This window comes from Lolium rigidum, chromosome 6 (assembly GCF_022539505.1).
Source record: "Lolium rigidum isolate FL_2022 chromosome 6, APGP_CSIRO_Lrig_0.1, whole genome shotgun sequence".
Classification (NCBI taxonomy): Eukaryota; Viridiplantae; Streptophyta; class Magnoliopsida; order Poales; family Poaceae; genus Lolium; species Lolium rigidum.
In genome coordinates this window covers 293,290,269-293,312,156 of record NC_061513.1, presented here as the reverse complement: position 1 = coordinate 293,312,156, position 21,888 = coordinate 293,290,269, and the positions used below count along the sequence as shown (strand labels likewise).

Here is a 21,888-nt window from a genome sequence, read left to right as displayed (position 1 = left end):
TGCGGGCGGCATTCTTGGCGTCCATGGACGACAAGGACGCCCTGGAGGGGCGACCTGGACGCGGCGATCGCCATGTCCATCCGCGACTCCGGCAAGCCGCCGGTGGACCTCACCGACGACGGCGAGGCGGGACCAAGCGGCTTGGTGAAGGACGAGCCCGTGGACGAGCCCGTCGACGAGCGCGTCAAGCAGGAGGTCGTCACCGACGAGATGTACAACTTCCAAGCAGTACTACGATGCCTCCGGCCGCCGCAAGTGGTTCTAGATTAGGTTTAGTTTTAAAGTTAGTCAAATTTCGTTCGAATCTATGTAAGTTTGGACGAATCTAATCGAATCTAGTTAAGTTTAAAATTTGCGAAATTTTGTTTGGGGGACGCGACTGGGGAGCGACGTCCCCCAAACGCGGCACGAACGAAACACGTCCCCCAAACGCTCAATCCCGCGCGGTTTGGGGACGGTTTGGGGGACGCGACTGGAGATGCTCTAATGTTGCAACGTCCCTGGGACATGTCGTTTATCTGGAAGGCCCACCTCAATCTGCAATTAATGATATGGGAAGGGTAAACCACTATTCAAATGAACAAGTAAAATGGGTAATTTTTTTTTGGCAGATTAACAACCTTTAAGTCATCAGCAACCTTGCTTTCATGGATACAACTTCTAACCAAACTTCCCGAGGTCAGAACTCTTGTGGTGGACCCGTTGCAGTCTATGGATACACCTGTGCAAGCAAAAAGCCTTGCTCCACCTACAAAAGTAATAATTCTGATCATCAATTACTGATGAAATATAAAAAACAATATAACAAAAGTAATAGGTTTATAATGAGTATGATTACCACTGAATGAAGCCAATGCGACAACACTTCGAGACATATTTGAAGCTACTCTTTTTGCGAGTTTGCTCCAGATATCTTCACTAAATTGATCCTCAAAATTATAACGCAATTCCATGCCACCTGTAACACAAACATGGCACATTAGTTGAGCGAGTGCTGGAAATAGTAGTCAAATGTGCAATAAAATAGAATAATAGGTGATAAAGAAATAACTAACTCACAATCCTCCAAAACTGGTAAGGGGTAACCACGGGACTTGAACTTGTCTATTCTAGACTCCACTGATACTGCGCAACATGGTAAAGATTGATGACCAATGTGTTAATGATAGTGAATAGAACAGAAAGAAACGACTCACCAAAACCCCAGTCATGCGGCCACCGATAAAGTCGAGGCAGCCTCTTCACTAATCTATCCTCTCGAGTTCTGGTGCCACAGGGACAGGGTGAAGCAATCAGTGACACTGGTAGAAAAACGGCCATTGGTCGCGGTTTGCAACTGCCATTAGTCGCGGTTGCGCAACCGCGATCAATTAAGCGCGACTAAAGGCCCCCCCCCCCCCTTTAGTCGCGGTTCCTTACGAACCGCGACTAAAGGCACGTCCACGTGGCCGCCAGCAGTCCGTAGGGGCGGAGGACCTTTAGTCGCGGTTCTCCTGCCAACCGCGACTAAAGGCCGCAGCAGGTTTAGGGTTTTAGCCCCCCCTAAACCTGGTTTTTTTTAATTTGTATTGTTTTATTTCTTTTGGGTTTTAATTTTGAAGGAGTTTTACATATTCTACGGTACTACATACATGTATATGAATGTACAATTTCAAACAAATTTGAAATTAGAACCAAAAAGAATTCAAGAGGAATATACAATATATATTCGATATCGGATGACCATATACAATTTTGAACAAGTTTCCATCCATAATTTAGTGCATATAAAGTTCTACGTCCTCTACGTAGTGTTCTCCTCTAGGATCGATGACTTCCCTCGCGAACCATCCAGCTAGTTTCTCTTGAAGTGGTCGGAAGCGAGCTTCTGGACTAAGCGTCTTCCGGAGGTTATTCCTCTTGATGTTGTTCTCAGACGGCTGGTCCCGCTCATCGGTGTATCTCCGGATCCTCTCACAAACATAGTATCCACATAGATTGATCCCCGGTGGCTGAATATCCCCAGTCCCAGGCACTACCCTTTTAAATTGTAGCTCTTTTTTGAATTCACCGACCTTTTCATTTACGAACCGTCTCCAAACCCTACGAGGCAAAGAAAATTATTTGAACAAGAGAGTTATTAATTAGTTACTTGATATTAGGAAATGAACGAAATATGCCGATCGATATAGAACGCAAATGAATGAAAATAATTACTTTTGCATCATTTTTCTCATGTCGGCCCAAAGCGCCGGATCCATATTCAGAGAGTCGTGGATGAGAACTGTGGAGGTGTGAAATTGAATTACTAGCAGAATCCAGTGGAACCTGCGGACACGATACATGCACAGTCATGCATAACTCATCGATTAGGCACATACCATGCATGGAGTAAACAAAAGAGAATGTGCTCAAGACAGAAACACTCACCCAAAATGGTAAGGAAATAGAATATCACTTTTGAGTTCTTGTTTTCTAAGAAACCGCCACATGTCTTCCTCCACGTCGGCGGGGTGGTGTTCTAACACATATGAATTAACGATGTGTGGGTCAATGAACCCAACATCATGGATGTTCCTTATTCGAATTTCCCGCTTCTTCATTCTGCATAATAGCGTACACAACAACATAGTTAGGACAATATATATATATATATATATATATATATATATATATATATATATATAATGAACGAGATGGGGTAGAAATTAATAATAGCAACTGATGATAGATTTGTCGAGATCGCGCAGATTGAACAGCTGGAACAATTCACTCCGATGAATTGTTATATAGTAATGTTTGAAGTGATGCTCATGTCTAACTTCCGCATAAATATAGTCTTTGGCATTTTTAAGTTTTATGTAACCCTTCTACCAATTTAGCAGACCTTTCATTTGTCGAGGTAGATCCTCTTCCTGCGCAGGCTCGACGAGAGGCCCATTCTGCACATATGTAAATACTACGTCATTCATTGGCGCCTCATCAAGGCCTAACACTGCACGAAGAGTGATACCTAAGTTGGCCGCTTGTTCTCTGGCACTCGTTACAGTCAATCCCTGTGCTGCTGCAGCTGCTATGATATCGGGGGCATCCGGACCGGCGGCTTTCACTATGAGCGGGGCAATCGATTGTTTACTTTGTTCCCCGAGAGCTGGGCAACTGGTTTCCCGCTTTTTGTACTTTCTAATTCTTTCTCGGCCTCCTCCAAGGCTTTCTTCTCCTGCTTCTCCGCCCGCTCTTTCTTCTCCTTCAACATGAGTGCCTGCCTACGAAGTTCACGTGCATAGTCGTCGAGCAGATTCTTCGCGGCTTGGGACGGTGTGCTCAAAAATGACTTAGCCCACTTCTTTTGCTCATCAGAAAATACTGGCTTGGGCTCGGGCTCTCTTTTCTTCTTGCAGTCCGCCTTCCATTTCTCATAATCAGCAGTCGCGACCGCGTTGACTTCCTCGGCACTACGTTCCCAAGACCTTGTGGTGAGAGGCTTCAGTGATGGCTCCGGTACCTTTGTGGTCTTAGGTACATAAGGGTCCGGGTTGATAGTCCAGGACTGCTTCTGCTTCTTCGCCGGAGGTGGATTGGGGGGCGGCGTCTGCTTACCCGCCCAGGGCGGACTGGGGGGCGGCGGCTGCTTACCCGCCGGAGGTGAATTGGGGGGCGGCGTCAGCTCACGTGAAGGAGGTGTAGGTGAAGCACCACCACCACCACCACCACCACCACCACCACCGCCACCACCACCCGAGGGGGGTGGACTTGTTTTCCTTGGCGCCTCGCCTGGAAACTTGATTAACTTCTTTTTCCATAGAATGAACTGGCGCTTGACACCTCCAAGTCTTCTCTCCCCTTCGGGTGTAGGAATGTCAATCTCCAGTTCCTCAAACCCTGGGACTATTTCCTCCACCGTGACACGAGCATAGCCATCCGGAATGGGGTTGTTGTGGTGGAGTGCTCCGAGGCTCACATGGTAAAGCACTGCCGATGGCTACCTTCGTGGACATGTTCCCAATTGGATAATGCAGATGACATTCTTTCATCTCCTTTACATCGTCCACGGGGTAGCGAGGAGGCTCCGGTGCAGTAATTTCGATCGCCGGAGGCTCCGGTGCAGTAATCTCGATCGTCGGTGCATGTGCACTAGCCGGTGGGGCCTCCGTGGAAGCCACGCTGCTTCTCCGCTGCTGGCTTCCGAGATCCAATGGATGATCTTCATGCTGCGCCCGAGCTGCATCTCTTTCGGCTACTAGTACACTCACGGTTTTCTTCATCACATCCATTTCCGATGCCAACCGCGCCACAACATCTGCTTCCCGATCCATCTTTCTCTTACGGCTTCTGTAACCGTACGGGTCATCGTTCTGGGAGAACCCTATTTTCCACGGAATGTGCCCCATGCCTCGTACACGTCCTCCGTGTTCAGGATTCCCGAGGGCTTTTGTCAGCGCGTCGTTCTCTCTGTTGAACTTGATCTTCCCCTCTTGAGTATCCCTCATTGCGTCAATAAGGGCTTGGGTGGGTTTAATTATTTTGCCCCGGTAAACACACTCCCTCGTCTCCGGGTTCAGCGTTCCCCCATGCCCGTACCACCAGCTTTTGGCCCTTGGGTCCCATCCCTCCGTACCTGGACGGATTCCTCGCGCCCTCAGCTCGTTCTCCATCTTCTCCCACCTAGGCTCCCAAAGGCGATACCCTCCCGGCCCCATAATATGATTGTACTCCTTCTTAGCCGCATTTTCCTTATTTTTTCGATATTTGAATGAACTGCTCCGATTTCTTTTGCTTCACAAATTCTGGCCAATCATGTTTCAGTTTCTCATATTGTCCTTTGAAATCCGGAGTCTTGTTCTCGTTGACATAGTCACGGGCTAGATTTTGCTTGAATTTCCGGAATGCGTCGGCCATCTTATGAAGAGCGAACTGTTTGACTAGCCTCCTCCTCTCCTTGTTTTCCTCAATCTTGTTACCCTCCTCATCGAATTTGTTGTATTCCGGAGGTAGAACGAAATGTTCCATAAGCTTTTTGAAGCAATCTTTTTTTGTTCTCTTATCGACAAAAGTGAAACCAATTCGTGCCTTCTTTGGCTCATTCCACTCCTGGACGGTGATCGAGACGTTGTCTCTAACAACGGCTCCGCATTGGTTGATAAACTTGGTGGCGTTCTTGCTGGGCTCCAGCGGCCTGCCGGTTGCACTGTCGACAACCTCGATGGTACATGTTTCTCCTTGTTTCATCGTCTTGGTTGCGCCACGCTTTGACGACATACTCGATTGTTTCGACGATCCGGCCGAGGGCTAAAATAAGAAAGAGAGTCGCGCGCGTTAGTACACACATATTTATTCAAATCAGTTAGTTCACCAGAGGCTCAATGTATATATATACCTCGGCGCCGGAGGTGGTTGCTACTTCCATTTGAAGATCGTCGTTTATCGATGTTTGTTCGGCATCATCTTGCTGACGGCGCCCTTCATCTTCACCGTCAAGGTTCAGATAAGAAGAGATATCATCTTCTTCTTGTTCGGTCGGCACATATATAATATCGCCGTTTATGATGCCGAACATATGGTCTTCAGCGTCCGGATCATAGTTGTCCAGTAATCGGGTCAGCTCTATCGTCCGCCATATGTCGATCCCGAAAACATGTAGTAAAAACAAATTAATTAAGTGAAGAAGGGGGGCGGTGGCGGTGGCGAAAGGGCGGTGGCAAAAGGGGAGTCCGACTACGACTTGGCCAGCATTATCAAATCTCTTCTACATATAAAGAGAGAGGGCGACGAGGGAGACGAGAGGGGGGACGCGTATTAGATGTGTATATGCGGACGATCGACCTCGCCTCGCAGTGACCGCGTGACCGAGAGACCGGTGGAGGTGGCGAAAGGGCGGTGGCGAAAGGGCGGCGGTGGCAAAAGGGCGGTGGCGGTGCCGAGGATAACACACATAACCCTCGCCTCGCAGTGACCGCGTGACCGGTGGCGGTGGCGAAAGGGCGGTGGCGAAAGGGCGGCGGTGGCGAAAGGGCAGTGGCGGTGCCGAGGATAACACACATAACCCTCGCTGCCCCCTCTCGATCCCAAAAAAAAACACCGCGCGTATACAGAGGGGGCGACGAGGGGCTCGCTGCCCCCTCCGTATACGCGCGGTGGTTAAGTCAAATTTGAGTTCTTTTTTAAGTGAATTTTTTGTTCTTTTTTAAGTCAAATTGTAGTTATTTTTTGAGACAAAAATTTCAAGTCAATTTTTAGTTTTTTTTAAGTCAAATTTTAGTTCTTTTTTTACACAATCTTTTTTAAGTCAAATTGTAGTTCTTTTTACACAATCTTTTTTACACAATCAGTACATCATTTTTACACAATCTTTTTTACACAATCAGTACATCAATCTTTTTTACACAATCTTTTTTAAGTCAAAATTTTAAGTCAATTTTTAGTTTATTTTGAGACAAAATTTTTAAGTCAATTTTTAGTTTTTTAAAGTCAAATTGTAGTTTTTTTTTACACAATCATTTTTAAGTCAAATTTTAGTTATTTTTTGTTTTAAAATTAACAAGAAAAAAAACTAAAAAAAGAAAAAACGGCCCGCGGCCCCCTTCTCTCTCTCCTCAGATCTCTCTCTCACCGCGCGCGTCGCGCCCCGGCCCCCTCCTTCTCGCTCTCTGGTCGGCGACGCGGCGGCGGCGCCCCTCTACGGACGGACCGGTGGCGGCGGCGCGTTAGAGTGGCGGCGGCGGCGGCTGTCGGGCACGGCGACGACTCGAGGGCGCGGCGGCGCGGCGGCGGTTGTTTGTTTACGCGCGCGGCGCCGGCGGTATGTTTGCGCACGGCGGAAGACGGGCGCGGCACGTACGGCGAGGGCGCGACGGAGGGCGGCGACGAGGGCGCGCGGCTCTGCAGGCGACGGAGTGACGAGGGCGCGCGGCGAAAACGAGAAGAAGAAGAAGAACTGGCGCGGCCGTTCGCGCCCGCCAGTATATATAGGACCCCCCCCCCCTTTAGTCGCGGTTGGGGGGTACCCCTTTAGTCGCGGTTGGGCACCCCAACCGCGACTAAAGGGTATTTTCGCCGGGTTTTCGTTTCCCGCGGAAAAATACCCTTTAGTCGCGGTTGGCGAGACCAACCGCGACTAAAGGTATTTTTCAAATTATTTTTCTTTTTCAAAATGTTAAAAGTACATATAATATATCAATAAATTCAGAAAAATAAAACTAATTCATTTCAAAATCTGAAAAATACAAATAATGTATCAAAAAGTAAAGAAAAATAAAACTAGTTCATTTAAAAATCTTAAAAATACATATAATATATCAATAAATTCAGAAAAATAAAACTAATTCAATTCAAAATCTTAAAAATACCAATAATATATCAAAAAATTCAGAAAAATAAAACTAATTCAATTCAAAATGTTAAAAATACATATAATATATCAAAAAATTCATAAAAATAAAACTAATTCAATTAAAAATCTTAAAAATACAAATATTATATCAATAAATTCAGAAAAATAAAACTAATTCATTTAAAAATCTTAAAAATTCAAATAATATATCAAAAAATTCAGAAAAATAAAACTAATTCATTTAAAAATCTTTCTGCCTCCCTCTTCCCACCAGTTCTTCCCGGTCGCCTCTGTCTTCTCGTTGGCCCCCTCTTCCCGCCTCTTTCTTTCCGCCGACCCCCTCTTCCCGCCTCGTCTTCCCGCCATTTCTTCCCTGTCTTTCCGCCTCTTTCTTCTCGTCTCTTTCTTCCCGCCACTTTCTTCCCGCCACTTTCTTCCCGCCTCCTGTCTTCCCGCTCCCATTTTTCCCGCCATTTCTCACTACATATATGTAGCCCGGCTTGGCCAGCATTATCACATCTCTACAATCTCTCATCACTCTCTCATGGCTTCCACCGCACCCACTCTAACCTACCAGAAGGTGGAGGAGCTTTGCGCCTCGAACTACCCTTGCCCACCGGGCTACCGCGTCCCCGCCGGCCGGGAGCCTAAGCGCCGGCGGCGTGCCGGTCCCTCCCGTCCCTCGGGTACCGCGCGTCGGCGGCCATCACGAACCACTACTACCTCGACCTCACGCCGAAGCAGCGGATGAATCCCCGCCGGCATCCCGATAACCAGCATACTTGGGACACCTTCTTCATCAACCGGCGTGAGAGGGCGCTCGCCGTGTAGTGAGGAGGACGGTCCGCCTCCCGGGAACTTCCACGAGGCCGGCCGTCGGCTATGGTGGTACGGCCGGACTCCGCAGAGCGTCATGGACTACATCACGGCCGGCGATATCCCCCGCCCGCGCGTACCCTCGCTCGAGCCACGAGCGCCGCCCCGACGACAGCCGACGACAGCAGCGACGACGACGGCGGCAACTTAGAAGGCGACGATTACCGAGACAACGGCGGCGGCTATGAAGACTACGAGTATGCATATTATACGCCTAGGCAGGAGTATGACTAAATCACTCCAAATTTCATGTATCATCGGTGTGGTTTCTCGAATCAATCGAATCATTCGAAAATGGACACCAAACACATCACGGGTAATATAATTCACATGATCCATTCAACAAAGTTTGGTACAATAAATTATTACACATCATTTCTTCCTTGTGTCCCCGCTTGCTTACAATTGTGCCGTATCCATGGAGCATCCTCATCATTTAACTTAATGCTTGGGTCGGTGTTCACTTTGAAGGGCGGAATTTCAGCAAACATATTATAATCTTCTCGACATGTCCGTCTTGTCCTCCACTCCCACGATGTTTCTTTTCCCCGAAAGAACAATGTGGCGCTTTGGATCATCGCATGATGTACCGATCGTTTTCTTATCTTTCCGTTTCCTCGGTTTGCTACTCATGTCCTTCACACAGAAAACCCGAGCGACATCTTTCGCTAGGACGAATGGTTCGTCAAGGTAACCAAGATTGTTGAAATCCACCATTGTCATTCCGTATTGCTGGTCCACCTTTACCCCACCTCCCGTTAGCTTGAACCATTTGCACCGGAACAAAGGGACCTTAAAGGAGGGTCCATAGTCAAGCTCCCATATCTCCTCTATGTAACCATAATATGTGACCTTTTGCCCATTCTCGGTTGCCGCATCAAAGCGGACACCACCGTTTTGGTTGGTGCTCTTTTTATCTTGGGCGATCATGTAAAATGTATTCCCATTTATCTCGTACCCTTGGAAAGTCGTTATAGTCGAAGATGGTGTCTTGGCCAACATGTACAGACTGATCTACAACATGATCGTCATTCATTAAATGTTTTCTCAACCAACCGCCGAAAGTCTCCATGTGGGCCTTCCTAATCCAGGATTCAGTGCTTCCCGGGTTGTCCGAGCGTAAAATATTCTTGTGTTTCTCAAAGTACGAAGCCACCAAGCTGGAATTGGTCAGAACTGGTGTGGTGTGCTTCAGCCGGAGAATGGCCGTCCATACATATCGTTGATTTCCTTCCGATCGTGCCTTTTCCACTTAGTCTCCCCTCGTGCCGCGATCGAGGAAGACCAATCGGCTTAAGGTCAGGAACAAAGTCAACACAAAACTCAATTACCTCCTCATTTCCATAGCCCTTGGTGATGCTTCCTTCTGGCCTAGCACGGTTACGAACATATTTCTTTAATACTCCCATGAACCTCTCGAAGGGGAACATATTGTGTAGAAATACAGGACCGAGAATGGAAATCTCTTCGACTAGGTGAACCAGGAGGTGCGTTATAATGTTGAAGAAGGATGGCGGGAACACCAACTCGAAACTGACAAGACATTGGACCACATCGTTCTGTAACCGTGGTAGAACTTCCGGATTGATTACCTTCTCGAGAGATTGCATTGAGGAATGCACATAGCTTCACAATGGCTACTTGAACATTTTCCGGCAGAGCCCCTCAAAGCAATCGGAAGCAATTGCGTCATAATCACGTGGCGGTCGTGAGACTTCAGGTTTTGGAACTTTTTGTCCGCCATGTTTATTATTCCCTTTATATTGGACGAGAATCCGGACGGGACCTTCATACTCGCTCAGCATTCAAAAAAGATGACCTTCTCTTCTTTGGTCGAGTGTAGCCGGCACGACCTTGAAACCATTCCGGATGCCGGTTATCAGGGTCTTTCAAACGTTGCCGGTCCTGCCGTGCTTCCTTTGTATCATTTGTCTTCCCATACACGCCCAAGAAGCTTAGGAGGTTCACGCAAATATTCTTCGTAACGTGCATCACGTCGATTGCAGAGCGGACATCTAGGACTTTCCAATATTCTAGCTCCCATAATATAGATTTCTTCTTCCACATGGCTGCGTGCCCGTCAGCCTCACTTCGGAACCGATTGTCCGCCAGACCCTTTCCAAAGACGACTTTCAAATCCTTCACCATATCAAATACCTCAAGCACCAAGCAGTGCTCCGCGAGCTTCGGCCGGTGATCTGCCTTGCCGTTGTAATGCTTGCCTTTCTTTCTTATCGGATGAATTTTCGGAAGAAATCGACGATGCCCAAGGTACACGTTCTTCTTACAATTTGGCAAATGTACACTTCCAGCCTCATGTAAGCAAGTGCGTGCATGCATTGTATCCCTTATTTGACAGTCCCGAAAGGTTACTAAGAGCAGGCCAATCGTTGATGGTTACGAAAAGCAACGCTCGTAGGTCAAATTCCTCTTCTTTGTGCTCATCCCACACACGGACACCAGGTCTGCCCCACAGCTGTAAAAGTTCATCAACTAATGGCCTTAGGTACACATCGATGTCGTTGCCGGGTTGCTTCGGACCTTGGATGAGCACCGGCATCATAATGAACTTCCGCTTCATGCACAACCAAGGAGGAAGGTTGTAGATGCATAGAGTCACGGGCCAGTGTGCTATGGCTGGAGCTCGCTCGCCAAAAGGATTCATGCCATCCGTACTTAGACCAAATCTTATGTTCCTTGCGTCAGCTGCAAAATCTTTGAACTCTCTGTCGATCTTTCTCCATTGCGTTCCATCTCGCGGGGTGTCTCAACTCCCCGTCCGACTTACGGTCCTCTTTGTGCCATCGCAACAACTTGGCATGCTCTTTGTTCCCGAACAGACGTTTCAACCGTGGTATTATAGGAGCATACCACATCACCTTGGCGGGAACCCTCTTCCCGGGTTTCTCGCCCTCAACATCGTCACCAGGGTCATCGCCTCTCGATCTTATAACGCAATGCAGTGCATACCGGACATTCATTCAAATTCTCGTATTCACCGCGGTAGAGGATGCAGTCGTTGATGCATGCATGTATCTTCATAACCTCTAAACCTAGAGGGCAGACAACCTTCTTTGTTTCGTACGTACTGGCGGGCAACTCGTTATTCTTTGGAAACATATTCTTCAACATTTTCAGCAAGTTTTCAAATGCCGAGTCAGCTACACCTGTCCGTGCCTTCCATTTCAGCAAATCCAGTGTGCAGCCCAGCTTTTTCAGACCATTATCGCATCCGGGGTACAACGACTTTCTCGTGATCCTCTAACATGCGATCCAAATTCTCCCTCTCCTTTTCAGTTTCGCAGTTGTCTCCGTGCATCAGCAATGGTCCGACCAAGATCATCAACGGGCTCATCACGTGCCTCTTCTTCACCTTCCCCTTCACCTTCAAGCATCCTCCATGAAAGTATCACCGAAATAAGCAAGATAGTTTTCATCGATGAAATCATCCCCTTCTTCATCTTCTTCCATTATAACCCCTCTTTCTCCATGCTTGGTCCAACAATTATAGCTTGGCATGAAACCGTGCCAAAGCAGGTGCAGTGAACTTCTCTTGAGGAAGAGTAACCCTTCGATTCTTACAGCTCAACACATGGACAGATAACAAAACCCTTCGCTTGTTCGCATTATCCACTACGAGGAAATCTTTCAAACCCGTAGTGAACTCGCCGGAGAGTCGGTTACCGTACATCCATTGCCGATTCATCCGCATTATTATAATATAAAATATATAATTAACCATCATGCATTTGTTAAACTAACTAGCTACAAACAATAGAAATTAAACAATGAACTACACACATGCATATTTTATCAATGACACATATATATGAAAGGTTCAAGTTGCTAACCGCGATCGAGGAGGAAAAAATAAATGAGGAAGCTCAAGTGTTGCTCCGACACTTCATATCATGTTTGTTTCATGCTCTTGGGGCATTTCATCAAACACTTTGTGTGCATAAGAGGAGCCAAAAGCAAACCTACACCCCCTTGTGAAGTTTGTGAAGAGAAGTGGCACCAAATGGCTAAGTGATGTGGGCTGAACGGTATATGTAGGGGTGGGGCTTTAGTCGCGGTTGGCCTGGCCAACCGCGACTAAAGCGCCTCACGTGCACCAGCTGGCCACCGAGCGCCCTGGACCCAGGCCTTTAGTCGCGGTTCGGGAGGCGAACCGCGACTAAAGACTCCATTAGTCACGGTTCCTATACTTTTGCGACTAGTGGGGCTGGACGGAAGCCTCTTTTTCTACCAGTGTGACCATGTGCGACCAATGATCAACATGTAACATTAGAAGTGACCCAACCTGATTGGCATTCTGGATCACATATAGTACATATGGAAGGTTTCAGCTTCTTATTTTTCATCTCCAGGCTCAAGCTGCCTAAAATGGAAAAGATGGGATCAGGAATAAACAGAATTTAGAACACTGAAAAGCACTACGCAGAACAATATATGATAGTATTATAAGAAGTACAAGCTTAAAAGAAAATTGTGTACTGCTCGGAAGGACACCAAAATGATCATCGAAAAATAGCATTGATGATGATGAATTGGCTGATAGTGCATACTTTAACTGTCTTTAGGGAATGAGCAGGCCTTCCTCACCTTCTAAATCAGACTCTTAAGATTCAGGAGACTCTCGTGCCCTGCTTTTGTCCCTGCAGAATGTGATAAACTCATGAGTAAATCCACAAAAGTAAGACATGGATCATGTGTACGCATCTTGTCAAACAATGGCAAGATGGAAAAAATAGGGATTGGACCCAGAAGGTACTACAAATTTTATCTACAACAGAAAATATGGAGAAAATCTTATGTCAAGACTAAATGAACTCTGACTAGCTAGTTTTCATTTTTTAAAGTATAATACATTCAACATGGACACCAGAGACAAGACAGGTGTTATGGAAGTAAGTGTTAAGGTAACACTGCTACTTGTTGGACTCAGATGTAGCAAGCAACCAATTTGTTATCAAGACAGATGCTCTCAAATTCAGATCACCTACCAACTGCCGTTATAACCTTAAAATCTTCAAACAGCTAATGAGCCATCGTATTGGCGCATATAGTTCTACAAATTAGTTGTAAGCCCTGCTTCAGTTGGGAGGATAACATGGGGCAGGAGATCAGTGTTCAGGTAAGCAGATATAAGCCAATCAGATATGATATGGCTCAAGCTCAAGTGAGTTCAGAAGGCATACCAGCAGCGCGGAGGTGTAGTCTTAAACCGTGCCAAGAGATCCAGAATTTTATCACTCGGTAGGAAGGGAGTCTCTTCCTTAGCATAAAAGTTCATCCCAACGAAGTCCCCTTTAAAATCGACGAGGGGCCCTCCAACTACAGTCTAGCAATAAGAATAAGTAGAACTCAGACAAGCACATAAATAATTAGCAATGCAGAACAAGGTTTGCTCAACTGGAAAAAGGCCCCCAGACCCCAGTGCATATGGTGGCATATTAAGGCATTATCTATTTATTATTTCACGCAGAGAAGTTAGAAGAGAAATGAACGGCGCACCATGGTGATTTCACAAGTGGAGACCCCAAGCTCCTCGCGATAAGTTAAAGCAGCACAAGATGCATAGACACACACATCAGTTAGGATGAGGATTACCATGCATGATCACAGATAAGCAAGTTACAGAGTATAGAAAAATTGATATCACCAACCCTCAAATCGTGCAAGATCTTGCTGTCATCATCGATAGATCTAACCAGACTCAACGAGGTCAAAAAACTCGTGCTAGTTTTGTTGCTCTTTATGATCACGCCAGTGCATGCGAAAAACAATGAACTTCCTGCATATATTCGCAATGAACTTCCTGCGCAAGATTGCAATCTCAACCACTATCGACTAGTGATGATTAGATGTAAAAATTTGCAACTAATTAACCTGTATGGTCACCAGCGTGGAACGTAGCGACCGATATGACGCTGTCATCTATGTGCTCTGCGACCTCTTTGCTGAGTAGTCTCCAAACGCCTCCGCCGGACTCACTCGCGCTGCCGAACTCCTCCTCGTGAGCGTTGACCCGCACCAAATTTTCTGTCTCATTATGAAGCATATAAATATAAACTATATAAAACACGGTGATGTAGAGAACGAAAGTAGTGAGATTGGAATCGATTCCTCACCGCTAGGTACGCAGATTTTCAGTCTTTTGCCGCGTCGATGGATAAGCATCTTCTTCCTGACCGGCCTAGAGAAAAAGCTGCAGGAAATTTATTACTCAGTACTTAGCAGTGCCACAAAACATTGCAAAGAGTTGGTACACGTGCTAGATACGTTTCTGCAACTTGGACACTGGTATATACGAAATTAAGTCTGCGCATGTGCGCGATTAGACGAGAGAGTATCTAAGCGGGTACTAGCGGCAAAAACCTAAAATTAGGGTTACTTCATTTTAGACGAGAGAGTATCTAGATTGTTGATTAGAGTGAGGAAAGAGCTTAAACTAGGGTGACTTACCAGACGAGTTAATCACGGCGGCGGCGGCGGAGCTGGGGAGCAGATGATGGCCGGAGGAGACCGCGTGGAGGAGGCGCTCGGTCCGGGGTCAGGAGGGTGGAAACCCTTTTTCCGGCTGGAGGCGCCGCTCGCGTTACAGAGCGATTGGCTTACCAGGCTTTGATGACAGTTTGACAAGGCCCCGATGGAGAGGTGCCTGCAAAGCTGCGCGGGCCTAAATTATCATGGTTGGTTAGCACGGTATGTTGTTGGCTACTTTAAATGGTAGTACGTACTTATTTGTGTTTTTATTTTATACTGTTTTTTTAGGAACCGTGAGCTTTATTATTTAGGCAATAGATTCTTAAATCATTTGCAACCAAAGTCGACACAGAAGCCGGCATTGAGTCACATAACACAGTACAATGGCACGATGATCATCTTCCGGTTCTAAGTCACATATTGCACAGGTTGGATCCACAGTAGAGATGCGCCGGTGTAGGCCCTCCTTCACTGCCAAGGAATTAGTTGATGCTCGCCAAGCAAACATTCGCAGCTTTTGTGGGACTTTTGCTTGCCAAACAAAACTCCACACCTTGCGATCGCCATGGATTGGTCGTGCGAGCTCGATCATGATCTGGTTTTTGATGTAAATTTTGGTTTTGGTTGATCCTTCGATTGCTTGCTAGAGCTGAGAACCATGGTTGACAAGATCGTGCTGGAGATGAACTGTGAGGTAGAGGAGAATGGGGAAGATCAAGGCGTCATTGGAGAAATGTGTTCCACAATCTCGGCTGAGAAGGTCTGAAATACAGTTTTACATTTGAATAAATCATGTACAGCATATTCTCAGGATTCAGTAACAGAGAGAGAGCTGCCCTTCTTACAAGCTAACATGGTTCTCACCTCTAGAACAGGTCACTTCCAGCCTTTCAGAGTGCTGTATTTTTACCTGAACTTTCTCAGATGGTCGTTTAAAAATCAATACCGATATCAGTAGTTATAAGAAGAAAATATACTGATAGTAAATATATTAGGCTGAAAAAAGGCACCAAGTGCGTTTTCACAGCCAAATATTTCTGTATAGATCATGGACAGCATATGATCATAGAGACAGTAAAGAAAAAAAAAAGCAGATGTAAACTTGCCCTGCTTACAAGCTAACATAGTGTACATGTAGCTGGTAGAAAAATACAGTATAAATTCAAATAATATATCCTTACTCCCTTTCACTACAGATGCAGCTGCCACTCAGGCAGTGAGCAAATGGTAGGTCATAGTTCCTCTATATATCAGGAATCTTCAGTTTAAGAGGATTTCAGTGTAAATTCTACATATTTATACGAATATTGTCCTTTTGATCTTGATAATTGTTACATTCATACACCTGACATAAACAACAGAATCTCCTCTCTGCGCATATGATCCAAGCTTATCACCATCTTGATCTAACCTGGATTCTTAGAACAGTGTTACTTTCTGTCTTTCAGAGTGCTGAACTTTTACCTGAACTCTGGTGTGGTTTTTGCAAATTTACACCAATGTCGATAGACAATGATAAATACAGATAGTAATGTCGAATGTGCAAAATATGACTGAAAGGGGTGTAAAATGGAATTTTGTAGCCAAGAATCACAACTGAATGTTGAATTATATTCTGTTCAGAGAGTCGGTAACAGTAAGCAATTGTCCTGCTCAAACAAAGCTTACAAGTCAACATGGTACACATGCAGCTCAGCAGCTGGGAGCAAATGAAATGACGTATAGTTTCAATTCATCTATCTCTGCTGTCAATGTAAAATGTTAGGGCAGAATCACCCCAAATTAATACAAGGAAGCTTCAGTTTAAGTGGACTAAGTTTTACAAATTTACACAAATATTGGCCCTTTTTAGCTCGATCATTGGTATATTCACAGCCAGCACTCGGTCCAAATTATGTGTTTGCCATCTTGATCAGGATGCCTTTTATTGTCTCAGGATTCATTGGGCATCAGCACACTGGATCAGGCAGGTCCAGAGTGCAAGGTGGATGGCCATGCTCTGATGCTGCATGAAAAACACAAGGTTTCTTCTCCTCTTTGAACAGAAACCAACCCATACTCATAAAAAAATTCATATATGCATGCGCTTTCTAGCAAGAGATCGAAGCCATTAATGCTAAGAGAGCTGAACTCGAGGAGCAGCTGGAGCAAAGGGAAACATTAACGGAAGCACTAATGTTCGTGACGCAGCAGCTGAACAGGAAACTACAAGCAGGAGAGAAGCTCACAGACACAGTGGCAGACCATCAGCGTATTTACACTTACACTGCAACAATATATCTAGAGGATGAACGAGAAAGGTTGAAAGCTTTAAAAGAAGCAGATGAACCATGAGGAGCTTCAAAAGAATCGCCAAGAGTTGATTCAGGTAAAATATGATAATTTCTAATACTTCTCATTGCTCTCTTTGGGGGGATTTACATTGTTGCTAAAAGTTTTTTCTTATTGAAATGATCATAATTTTGCAGGGTTTTTTTTTTGGAGAATATGCTGATTAGCTGGCGTGTCGCTGTTGGAATCAAACGGATGGGACAACTTGATGAAAGGCCTTTTCAGGTTGCCTGCAAGAGGAATACATGGATGATGATCCAGAGGGCAAAGCTGCAAGCTTGGCCTCAAGTTGGCAGGAGGAAATACAGAAGCCATCCTGCATCCGTTCACAATTGTTCAAGTCGATGGAGAAGTTAAGGTGTCTATCCAATTTTCTCTACAGCATTCATACACTTGTGTTGTGTTAAGAATCAATGGCTCCAACCTCTTGGGTTTCTGGACAACTGCAGGAGGTTATAGATGATGATGATCCAAAACTGAGGCCGCTGCGGCTCGAGTGTGGCGACAACGCCTACCATGCAATGGTGGCTGCCCTAAGCGAGCTCAACAAGTATAGTCCTCACGGACGGCAAATCATGAATGAGATCTGGAAATTCCAGGAAGGCAGAAGGCAACGATGACCAAGGCGATCACGTTCATTTTGGAGCAGCTAACAGTGGCAGACACAGGACTGGGAGGATGGGAATTCAATGTTCCCCCAGGAAATGTTCAGCTTCAATCTGACCAGCTAGTTACGGCTGCTTTGTTGTATAATCCGGTACCAGTGAGATACATGCTTGGCGAGTGAAGAATAGGACTGATACCACTAACCTATACATGCATATGAGCAGCTCAATGACAGAAGTTGTAGTTTTCTACAGCATAGGATTGATACCGCAAACATAAATCGACACTACTATGGTCTAGACATAGTATTGATGTAATTGATTGGTTTAAATTTAATCGGCAGTTTATACTTAATATGTTTTCCATGCAGTTTTCCTCTCTCTGTAGTTAATATATTGGACAATAATATTAGACATGGTGTAGCTCATCTAGTGTTAAATTTTGTTCACCAAATTTTCCTTCTCTTGACACAACAGTTTAAGCTCAACATTCATAACGCAAGATAAAAATGCAAGTGATCAGTTAAGATTTCAGAAACTACTGCCTCAAAGCATTCATCTTTCATAACTGCCAACTGACATTTGCAATACACGGTGTACAGTGAAGGGAACTATTAGAAGCCCAAAAGCATTACCCGAGGTCTCACTGAACATTTGGCTTCTACTTGCCTTCCAAAAGTCTGCTGATATCAATCACTTTTCATGAAAATCCATGCATTTTCCATCAACTGCAAAGGCCAAGACAGAGGTGTTTTAACGCTTCCGCATTGGCTGGGCTGTTGATAACATATGTTTCAGTCTTCCCAGTGCTTTGACAGGTCAGATTTAATTGATCTCCAAGCTGTGAGGACTGCAGGAGAAGTTTAGTATTAGTAAACTGATTGTAAAACTAAAATAAAAACTCTAGTTATGATTACAGATTGAACAGCCAAAAAACAATGCCAGGTATTTGTTTCACACAAAAAAAAGCTAGTCAATTATACAGAAAAATAATGCTAAAACATAGTCCTATGTAGTCTGCTGATGGCACGATAGTTGAAAGCCAACTGAGGCAACCATTTTACTGTAATAATATGGCATTGGCTCATAGCAGCATGCACTCATTGATGCTCTAGTTGTTTTCATTCAAGATATTTTTATGAAGATAAAACTTCTCAGAAGTATGTGAATATCCGGTGTTTATATAGTAATTTTTATTTACCATTAGACACATCTATCTTGAATGCCACAAAAGAACTACTATATAGCAACTAGTGATTGCCACATCAGATGCTATACAAGGGTTGATGACATTTCTTATATAAAGAACTTACTACGCAATAGTTACTCGGTGCTTTGCAACTCCACTTTGAAGTAGGAACACAGCTCAGATAATGGCACCAAGAACATTGCTCGCTAGCATTGAACCCTTTCATTAGCAATACAAAGCCAATGATGAACCTGCCAATAATAATAAAGCTTTAGCAAAGGCAGTTGAAACCTAGTGAACAAATAGATCATTATTTTGGTTCTGCCGACGGGGAAGATACTTACCCACAAATTAATATCACCAGAGCAATCACCAAAAGTATAATCTGATATATCTTGTACTTGCGTTTAGCTGTGCCTGAGGAAACTCCAAGAGGAGAGTTCTTTTGGTTGATGTATTGGAACTGGGGCCGGATTAGGAGAACAAAACCAAGAAAGAAACCCGATATAAATCCTCCGATATGAGCAAAGTTGTCAACGTGTGGAAGGATCCCGACAGCTAAGTTGATAGCAATGATTATAACAAGAGTCAATAGAGCCGCAAACTGTATTTTTAAACAAACAATGAAATTAGACACAAAAGATATAGTAAAGCTTGTAAAACCATTTCTATAGATTTTAGAACCGGCCTTATTCTCGTATATTGTCCAGTTTGTTATCAGCTCCGACAGCATGGAGCCCAGTAATCCAAACAGTGCACCTGAGGCGCCAACAGAGATATTTGACACCATAAATAGAGCAGACAACAAGCTGCCACCAACCCCCGAGATCAAATAGAGTGTGCCAATCCTCACTGCAATAAACAAATATTGATCCATGGTCAAGTTATATATAGGCACTAACTCTTCAGTGGAACTAAGAATTGAAGAAGTTTGATGCAAAATTATCATGACACTTACAGAAACCAAATTCCTTCTCGAGCCTGATTCCAATCAATAGGAGACTCAACATATTGGCGAGTATGTGGATGACACCGGCATGCAACCAAATGCAGGTGATGAGGCGATACCATTCGTGATCTTTTGCAACTTTACTCGTTTCTAGCGCCCCCATTTCCAGCAGCCTGTGAAATTGGTGTACATGTCAGTTGCCATTTATCAGACAATACCAACTAGCAAGGGTGAAAATAACATGTTGCAGATTTTTTTTCATATACTATTATCAGACAAGAAGTGACAATGAAGGAACACCATCTGAATTATGCAATAGTTAGTAATAGCAAATTTTTAAACCGTTGCAGTAGTAAGAAAGAAAAAATATATCATACGAAATCACGAGCTCCTAAATTTGTTTGGAAAATTGGAAATTAACTGCAGAATCTATTTTGAAAGTGATGCACAAAACGATCAAAATTAGGCGCATATCTGAACAGTTCCAAGCAATGAAGGAAGCAAATGCAACAACAGGAGGACTCAATGATCCGAACTTTATCGGCAGCATTTTCTTACGTTGCGGAGGAGGGCCCGACGAGGGGGTTCTCCCTGTATGGCTGGAAGGCGAACCTGCCGAGGTCCTGCTGGAGCAGGCACCCCTGCGCCTGCGCGGCCCCGCCGATCGCGGCGTCGGCGGCGGCGGCGTGTGCGGGGCAGTCGTTCACGTACATGGTGAGGACGAAGAGCCCGACGTTGGCGGCCACGAAGAGCGGGACCAGGAACGGGAACCAGCGCCTGAACGGCCGGAACTCCTGCGCCGGCGGGCGCGGACGGTGGCCGTTCTTGGGCCTCCTGTGGCCGGCGCCGTCCGCGTCGATGGGGACCACCGCCGTGTCGCCCCGCCGCGGCATGGCGCCGCCGCCGGCTCGTGCGGGGAGCGTGGAATGCGCGCAGGGAATGCGGGATTCTGCGGCGAAGGAGGGTTGAGCTCGTGGAAAATGAGATGGTTTTGGAGGTGGAGGAGAGGCCGGCGAGAGGTGGAAGAAACAGGAGAGACCACTCTATTCTTAGTATTTTTCCCAAAAGGGAAACAAATACAGCTTTCAGATAGCAGGGGATTTCTTTCTGTCTTGCCCAAATGTGGATCCTTTTTCACTGCTGCAGAAATTTTGAGAGGAATTTATGAAGCTATCAATCAATTGAATATGTTTCCAAGTTCCACCGACTACATCTGCCTTGTGATTTTTATTCTGAAACTGAGCTAATATGAAGTGTGCACATGTTATCATACTCGGACATAATTTGTACACAAACATTAAGGATATTTTTGGGCTTCTATATCATGAAATGGGATCTTCATCTTTTTCTTCAACAAACTAGCAGTGCACCTTTCCTTGAACGGTTCGATCCTCTTCTTTCTCTCGGACATGCGGATGACACACCACTGTTGTTATCTCTCTATCGTCAGAGCTAGTCAGTCATTGTTGGTTTGGGACGGGAAGTCACCAAGGCCAAAGTCATGGACCTGCGGAAAAATCGATAGATTCAAGATCCCAACCTCCAAAAAAAATCCACATATGTCTTAATTGACAGGATAAAGGTAGAAGAAGAAAAAGGTGAGACCTGGTTCAGATGACAGGAATTTTCTATTTGTATTGCTGCATCTGGGATTGCTTTGGTTGCACTCTCCGCTCACAAACTTGGCCGCCGCCGGAGCCGCCACGAGCAGAGAGGACCAGCGCGAGCACCGCCTCTGTCTAACCACCGATTGGGATCGAGCGAGCTGTGTACTCAGGAATCAGGACTATACGAGCTAGGTAGGAGATGGATGACAGAGCGAGGTCGCCGGGCGAGAGGCGCCTGTCTAAATAGCTAAGCAAGGCCGGGCGACTGGCTGGAGATTTTTCAAATTTCAATTGTTGTGGAGAGATGGAGTTAGCTGTGAGGACTGACTATTGCGTTCCTCGCGATGGCGTTACCTAGTACAGTACTGATTTGGAGTAGATGAGATTACGTACAAGTATCCTAGCCTCTCACTTCAACCTCACATGCACCTACGCATGGGTTTCTCTTTCCTTCTACACCAAGCATGATTCTGAACTCCATAGTCCACCATCAGTTCAGAGTTTGCACCACCATGCATGCAAGCATACATGTA

The 21,888-nt window shown here is 45.4% G+C and overlaps 2 protein-coding genes and 2 long non-coding RNA genes across 4 annotated transcripts; all 4 read right to left on the bottom strand.

Annotated features, from left to right (window-relative positions):
• Positions 1–483: 483 nt before the first annotated feature.
• LOC124664379 lies at positions 484–1,320 on the bottom strand. Its single transcript, XM_047201914.1, has 5 exons — positions 1,197–1,320; positions 1,060–1,125; positions 839–958; positions 621–748; positions 484–537 (listed from the first exon to the last, which is right to left on the bottom strand). Exons 1-5 carry the CDS (start codon positions 1,318–1,320, stop codon positions 484–486), a joined length of 492 nt encoding a protein of 163 aa, XP_047057870.1.
• An 11,335-nt stretch (positions 1,321–12,655) lies between these two features.
• LOC124658857 lies at positions 12,656–13,745 on the bottom strand. Its single transcript, XR_006989367.1, has 3 exons — positions 13,703–13,745; positions 13,387–13,529; positions 12,656–12,843 (listed from the first exon to the last, which is right to left on the bottom strand). It is a non-coding gene; the product is annotated as an uncharacterized LOC124658857 (long non-coding RNA).
• Positions 13,746–14,094: 349 nt separating this feature from the next.
• On the bottom strand, positions 14,095–14,760 carry LOC124658856. Its single transcript, XR_006989366.1, has 3 exons — positions 14,654–14,760; positions 14,320–14,396; positions 14,095–14,230 (listed from the first exon to the last, which is right to left on the bottom strand). It is a non-coding gene; the product is annotated as an uncharacterized LOC124658856 (long non-coding RNA).
• Positions 14,761–18,099: 3,339 nt separating this feature from the next.
• LOC124666129 (RHOMBOID-like protein 1) lies at positions 18,100–20,476 on the bottom strand. The gene is made up of 7 exons (XM_047203484.1): positions 20,429–20,476; positions 20,307–20,389; positions 19,758–19,921; positions 19,488–19,651; positions 19,144–19,403; positions 18,924–19,050; positions 18,100–18,460 (listed from the first exon to the last, which is right to left on the bottom strand). Exons 1-7 carry the CDS (start codon positions 20,459–20,461, stop codon positions 18,335–18,337), a joined length of 957 nt encoding a protein of 318 aa, XP_047059440.1. The 5' UTR covers positions 20,462–20,476; the 3' UTR covers positions 18,100–18,334.
• Between the last annotated feature and the right edge of the window lie 1,412 nt (positions 20,477–21,888).